At 47.8% G+C, this 7,698-nt stretch overlaps 1 protein-coding gene across 1 annotated transcript; it reads left to right on the top strand.

Moving 5' to 3' along the window:
- The first annotated feature begins 4,624 nt into the window (after positions 1-4,624).
- LOC122706765 (mast cell protease 2-like) lies at positions 4,625-5,706 on the top strand. The gene is made up of 3 exons (XM_043922208.1): positions 4,625-4,651; positions 4,929-5,181; positions 5,561-5,706. The coding sequence occupies exons 1-3, from the start codon at positions 4,640-4,642 to the stop codon at positions 5,704-5,706; spliced, it is 411 nt and encodes a 136-aa protein (XP_043778143.1). The 5' UTR covers positions 4,625-4,639.
- The last annotated feature ends 1,992 nt before the right edge of the window (positions 5,707-7,698 follow it).

Here is a 7,698-nt window from a genome sequence, read left to right as displayed (position 1 = left end):
CAGTCTGAACAACACTATAAACATTTGGAACAAGTAGGTGCCATACTTGACACCCACCTATAACTGGTGGGAGCCATCACATCTTCCAGAAGCAGAGAGAATTCCTTTTTCCTTTATTTCAGAAATGCAGCACTAATTTCCATTCTTAGAGGAATAAACCATAAGTTAAAAAAAATAAAAATAGAAACAGAAAAGGCAGAGAAGAGTTAGAGACAGGCTAGAAACAAAGAACAAGGGCAACAAATAGAAAATGGTAACAAGTATGGTAGACATAATACCAATACTCATTTTGAATACTACGGGTCTCAGTTCAGTTCAGTTCAGCTGCTCAGTCCTGTCCAACTCTTTGCGACCCCATGAACCACAGCACACCAGGCCTTCCTGTCCATCACCAACTCCCGGAGTCCACCCAAACCCATGTCCATTGAATCGGTGATGCCATCTAACCATCTCATCCTCCGTCTTCCCCTTCTCCTCCTGCCCTCGATCTTTCCCAGCATCAGGGTCTTTTCAAATGAGTCAGCTCTTCACATCTTGTGGCCAAATTTTTGGAGTTTCAGCTTCAACATCAGTCCTTCCAATGAACACCCAGGACTGATCTCCTTTAGGATGGACTGGTTGAATCTCCTTGCAGTCCAAGGGACTCTTAAGAGTCTTCTCCAACAGCACAGTTCAAACGAATCAATTCTTCAGCACTCAGCTTTCTTTATAGTCCAACTCTCACATCCATACATGACCCCTGTTAAAACCATAGCCTTGACTAAATGGACTTTTGTTGGCAAAGTAATGTCTCTGCTTCTTAACATACTGTCTAGGTTGGTCATAACTTTCCTTCCAAAGAGTAAGCGTCTTTTAATTTCATGCCTGCAATCACCATCCGCAGTGATTTTGGAACCCAGAAAATTAAGTCAGCCACTGTTTCCACTGTTTCCCCATCTATTTGCCATGAAGTGATGGGACCAGATGCCATGATCTTAGTTTTCTGAATGCTGAGTTTTAAGCCAAATTTTTCACTCTCCTCTTTCAGTTTCATTAAGAGGCTCTTTATTTCTTCTTCGCTTTCTGCCATAAGGGTGGTGTCATCTGCATATCTGAGGTTATTGATATTTCTCCCGGCAATCTTGCTTCCAGCTTCTGCTTCTTCCAGCCCAGTGTTTCTCATGATGTACTCTGCATATGTTAAATAAGCAGGGTGACAATATACAGCCTTGACATACTCCTTTTCCTATTTGAAACCAGTGTTGTTCCATGTCCAGTTCTAACTGTTGCTTCCTGACCTGCATACAGGTTTCTCAAGAGGCAGGTCAGGTGGTCTTGTATTCCTATCTCTTTCAGAATTTTCCACAGTTTATTGTGATCCACACAGTCAAAGGCTTTGGCATAGTCAATAAAGCAGAAATAGATGTTTTTCTGGAACTCTCTTGCTTTTTCGATGATGCAGTGGATGTTGGCAATTTGATCTCTGGTTCCTCTGCCTTTTCTAAAACCAGCTTGAACATCTGGAAGTTCACAGTTCACTTATTGCTGAAGCCTGGCTTGGATAAGTTTAAGCATCACTTTACTAGTGTGTGAGATGAGTGCAATTCTGTTGTAGTTTGAGCCTTTTTTGTTATTGCCTTTCTTTGGGATTGGAATGAAAACTGACCTTCTCCAGTCCTGTGGCCACTGCTGAGTTTTCCAAATTTGCTGGCATTTTGAGTGCATTATGCTCACAGCATCATCTTTTAGGATTTGAAATACTAGTCTAAATGCACCAATTAAAATGCAGAGGTGCACAAACTGCTGGGTGGGGTTCTTAATCTTGGGGGCTAATGATGCTAATACAGTAATAAGTATCTGTAATACTATAGCTGATGCCTTAACCCCTCATCTCTTATTTAATCCTCATCATTCTTATGCCCATTTTACAGATGAATGGGAAGGGGGAGCCTAAGAAAGATGAAGAAATTTGCCCAAAATACAAAGCTGGTCAGGTATCCCACCAAGATTCCAATGCAGTCTGATTCCAAGATCTTAATGTAACCCATCTTGTTCCCAAATGCATGCTATAAATAAGGGTTCTGTAAGAAAAAGGTAATTCTTTGCCAAGCCTTGACAATGTGATTTTGCATTTAACTCTGATATACTTGTCTTGGGCTTTGCCGGTGGCTCAGATGGTAAAGAATCCACCTGCAATGCAAGAGACTTGGGTTCGATTGCTGGGTTGGGAAGATCCCCTGGAGGAGAGCATGCAACCCACTCTAGTATTCTTGCCTGGAGAATTGCATGGGCAGAGGAGCCTAGTGGGCTACAGTCCATGGGGTTGCAAAGAGTTGGACATGACTGAGTGACTAAGCACACATACTTGTCTTAGGAGATCCACTCTTCTCATCATGTTATAACATTCTTATAAGCACTGAAAAAATCAACCCTTCCCAAGAGATCTTGGCACTTACACCCCTCCATCATGGCAGTATCAACAGACCAGCCAAACGTTCAAAATTACATCAGACATATATGGCATGTAGGGGAAAGAGAAGGTTCTCTCTGCTTGGCTGTGTTAAGAGATAAGGAAATGCAGGAATAAGGAGCAACTAGAGAGAAGAATCATTATTTGATAGAACATTGATTCACATCCTGGAGGGCTAAGGGAAGAGTCCTGAGTAGCATCCCCTCAATTAATTGAAGCAACACATTGGAGAGCATAAAAGAAACCCTTGAAGTCAGGCCCTCAGACTCTAGCCATGCTGACTCAGAGCAACGTCCTGATTCCATTCTGGCAGCAACCGTTATCCAACAAGCTTCATGGGAGCATGTGGGGGACAGTGGGGAAACAGTTGATGCCATACAGCCTTCCTCTGACAGGTAAGAGAAGATCCCCATGGACAGATCTGATTCTAAGGTACACAGAACTCTTTTGTTGCCCTAGCTGATGCTGGTTGCTGATAGACTGACAGCATTGCAAGGATTACTAGAGAAGCACACCAGACTTAAAGGACTTTACCCAAACCCACAGGAAAGGGATGGTTTGAGACAGCTTCATGTGACTACTGGATAAACAGAGAGGCTGGTGAGAGGAGATGAGACAGGGCAGGGACTGACACCAAGCCAAGTGTTTCCAGGTGTGCAGGGAGCCTACAAGTGAAGTGAGACAGCGAAACAAGAAACTCTCTGCCATCTTTCACCCCAGAGGGAGTTCTCCCATGGAGACACTGGGTTCCACCTCCTCTCTACCTTTTGCTTTGCTAGTTACTTAGTTCACCCATGCCTTCAAGCACCAGCACAGTAACACATACATACATACATACATACATATATGTGTACATAACTACAGAAAGAAAGGTGAGAAAGAAAGAAAGCAAACATCCTTAGGCATAAGGGAGAGAGCCTAGAAGTCCTATAACTAAGGGCTATAACACAGTGGGGCTTCCCAGCTGGCACTAGTGGAAAAGAATCTGCCTGCCAATGCAGGTTGGATGTAAGAGACGTGGGTTCAATCCCTGGGTCGGGAAGATCATGGCCACACACTGGAGGAGAGCATGGCAACCCACTCCAGTATTCTTGCCTGGAGAATCCCACAGACAGAGGATCCTGGCAAGCTGCAGCCCATAAAGTTGCAAAGAAAAGGTCACGACTGGAGTACTTAGCATGCATGCGTAACACAGTAAAGGTCAGAAGCAAAGGGAAACTTTCAAGTGAATTAAACATTAGAAAACCACAGATGGGTTCCAGCTAAAGTACGGAAGGAACAAATAATCTATACCTCATTCTCTTCTCTCTCATTGGACATGAAACACGCATAGGTGTCTGGTATTCATCTAAGTCACAAAATGAATTATATAGGCAAGACCAGTGATTTCAGGAAATGGAATGTTCATTGCATCCTGTGACTGCTAAGAAAGGTTTACCATCATGGAAAACTCCAACATGCATGGAGCCTTCAAGATCAAGCCTCATTGACCTTCTCCATATTTCCATGCATTAGTCCCCACTGAAGAACCTGGAGTTCATTCAGACTCTTCTTAAACATGATCACTGTTGACTAATTTATTCTTCTCTCAAGCAACCTATCAACAACCTGCTGAGTAACTCCCTCAGGGAATCCATTACAGATCCTTCAGGCAAGAAAAGACTAACCTCTGAGACAGGAGGGGATGGACTGCTGTTACTGCAAAGGAGCATTGGGAGGATTTTCAAGTTCAAGATTCCTGACTCATCAGATTCTGCCCAGATACACTCCTCTCCCGATTTTCAGAATCCCAAATATGCCTTACTTTACGTAAGAGACCTACCAGGCTGGGAATTCAAATGTAATGCAAGCCATCACAGGAGTAGACATAGGTTTGGTTTTTAGAACTCTGAAGTCTGGGGACCATAGCAAATGTGCTTGCAAAGTCAGTTACCATAGTTATGAGTTTTGTTATTTGAATCATGTTAATATATTTGAGTCTACAATCTACATTAGTAAAGGAATGGTAATGGTAATTCCCAAGGTTGTGATGGTAAAACAGAGGCAAACCTCAGATCCTGACATCTGTGTATATTCTATTTGAATCAAACAAGCTTGATTCCTAACGTGAGATTAGAAACCCCAGCGCCCTTTGAACAAACCATTCTATATCTACAATCCCATTAGCAGGACTCGACTTCTCTGTTCATCATGTTACTGAAAGTGCAAATTCTTCTTCCCCTACGCATGCCCTGTTCTCTAGAGCTTCCTTCCCCCCTACCTGCTCCCTGTTCTCCAGGCTTCCACCCCCGCTCCCTGTTCTCCAGGACTTCTTCAGGTCCCGTTACCCTCACATCTTCCCAACCTGCCTCTCACCAGCAGCCCTCAGCTCAGCCTCTGCAAGTGGCTCTCAGGTGGAGCAGCTGCCCTGTCCCTCCCTGGTTGCCCCCACCCGGTCCCAAGCCCATTTCCTCACTGACAGCCCCCATTTCCTTCACAGCTGAAGCAGAAAGCCAGTCTGACCCTGGCCATGGGGACACTCTCCCTCCCACCCCAGTTCAGCTTCATCCGTCCCAGGAGAATGTGCTGGGTGGCTGGCTGGGGAAAAACAGATGTGAAGGAACCAGCCTCCAGCACTCTGCAAGCGGTGGAGCTGAGAATCGTGGAGCACCGGGCCTGGAGCCACTTCCCTGCTTTTGACCACAATCTCCAGCTGTGGGTGGGCCATCCCCAGAGCACAAAATCTGCATTTAACATGATTCTCAGACTACGGTCTTCCCCACAAATCACTGTCCAGGGTGCAGACACCTTTGGAAGGAAATGAGTTTGGAGCATCAGCCAGTGACCAAGTGTGAGACCTCAGGTCTGAGGACTGGGACTGCCCCTCTTTAGATCCTCCTCCCTCGGCCCCATGGGGTCTCTGACCAGGGTCTGCTCAGGGTCAGGGGGTGCTGTCCAGGGTCAGGGGGTGCCAGGAAGGAAAGGAAACAGCATCAGAGACATATCACCTCATGAGGAGCCAGTGTTCCTGAGCCTGATGGCAGGTCCGAGCAACTCAGAGTTGGGACCACCAGGAGGAAGGGGTGGTTTCCCAGCTCACACTATCTCTCTTCCTTTCCTTCTTTGTCCCACAGGGAGACTCGGGGGGCCCTCTTCTGTGTGCTGGGGTGGCCCAGGGCATTGTCTCCTATGGACAGTCCAATGCAAAGCCCCCCGCTGTCTTCACCCGGATCTCCCATTACCGGCCCTGGATTGATGAGGTCCTGAATGAGAATTAACCTGGAACCTGGGCCAGCCTCAGGGGAAACCAGAGCAGGACTCCGGCAGGTCTTCTGTGCCACTCACCCTGCATCTGCCTCTGGTTTTCCCCTTAAAGCCCATCATGCCCCTAATCCTCAGGAAGGCCCCTGCAGATCACAGAATTCCCAATAAGTCTCAGTGAACACCTGGCTTCGAGGCCTAGCGTGTGTCTCCTCTCTCTTCTCCCGGCATCAGGCATTCCAGCAGCCTTGAAAGGGGTGAGTGTGTGGTGTGTGTGTGAAAGAGACAGAGAGGATACAGTGAAGAACAACAGGGAGAGAAAGAAGAGAAAGGGGTTCCCTGGAGTGGCAGGACCCCTATGTCCACCTTAAAGAAGAAAGTAGAGCAGATCCTTCCGGGCCTTCATCATCAACTCTGAGTCATCTTTAGGGCTCTTCAGAATCACTAGGAACAAGCTGAATCGCAGGGTGTTTAGAGCATCCCTGTCCTCTCCCCATTAGGTGCCAGTATCAACATCCCCCTCTCCTCTAAGTTCTGAACCAAAGGTGTCTCCAGGCTTTCCTAAATGTGTGAGGCTGTCACGGCTAATGCCATGGCAGGCAGCCAAGATTAGGAGTAGGCCTGGTTTCCCGGGGTAACATAATTATCAGGCCTCCTGGAGCCAGCCAATCAACATATGCCTAGCCAGAAAAAAGGGAACCTATCAGGGGAAAGCTGAAAGTCCCACGATGGGCCAACAAAAATTACCTTGCAACTGTGTAACCAATCAGCTTGCGCCAACTACCCACTGTGTAACCAATCCAATTGCGCCAACTACCTGCTGCTTATTTTGACCTAATAAATCCCCGAGAGAACTGGGGCTTGGGGCCATTTGTACTCACACACTTGGTGAGCGTGGGAGGCCCTGGCTCGAGTCAGTAATAAATTCCCCTATTGCAAGTTGCATTGTTTCAAGGAGTCTTCTTCCCTACCGGGGACTCGGACTACGGGCAGAACAAATGTCCCCCAGGGGAGATGTCATGTTGGCGGGGATGTGGTGGGTGGGGGTGGTAGGCAGGGCATTGTAAAGGAGCTGGGCAGGAATCAGCTTCAGTTGAGAACCTCAGGTTTAGATGCATTTGGTTCACACTGGGCCCTTCTCACATTCCACCTCGATAAGAGAAGATCTACCATCTGTGCAGCTTTGATGTGAGATGCAGAGAAGATCTTGTGTCACTCACTTCTGCAAAAGGAATACATGGAGCTGATAAGAGGAGGGACAGCGTCACAAGTCCTGCACGAACCACAGCCACAAACGGTTGCTCCCAACCACACTAGCCTGTGTGACCTTCACCACGACCAGCACTGTGGGCAACACAGAGGGAGAGGGTCAGTCCTGTGAGGACAGGGGGACACTAACTCTGTCTCCTCAGCCCAGGAGTAGAACAGCCTTGATGTGTAGGATGGAGGCTGCCCCCTGGGTTCTGTGTAATTACCCGCTGCCGTGAGAGCACACCTGAATTGGGAAATAGGCTCGTCCTTCACACTGAATGTCAGCCTGACCCCTGCTTCTGTGTCCTTGGAGACCAGCCCAGAGTCAACAGTCCCCCAGTGTCTTCCTGTGGAGCAGATCAGGGACCTGGGGGAGGAGAAGGAGCTGCCTCCTGGGTGCAGTGAAGCTCTGACAATGTCCAGGCTCCCAGCTTGAGAGCTGAGCAGCCCCCAGGGGCCTGCCCTGGGCTCTGATGGAGGCCCTGTAAGGCCACCATCGCCTAGAGGGTCTTAATATGGGGGGGCAGGACCAGGAGGAGAGCTGGCTCAGTCCTTCCCCTTTCGTGTCCTCAGGGGGATTCTGGGGTGTGACAGTGTAGCCCCCGGGCATTGTCTCCTATGGACAAAATAATGTGCCACCTCCAGGGTCCTGCACCACAGTCTCAAGTTTCCTGCCCTGGATAAAGAAAACCATTAAAGGCCTCTGACTGCGGAAACCAGATCACCTTCCCTGGGGCTGATCCAGAATCACACTGCAG

This window comes from Cervus elaphus, chromosome 13 (assembly GCF_910594005.1).
Source record: "Cervus elaphus chromosome 13, mCerEla1.1, whole genome shotgun sequence".
Lineage (NCBI taxonomy): Eukaryota > Metazoa > Chordata > Mammalia > Artiodactyla > Cervidae > Cervus > Cervus elaphus.
Note: the sequence above shows the minus strand (reverse complement) of the source record. Positions and strands in the feature narration are given on the sequence as shown.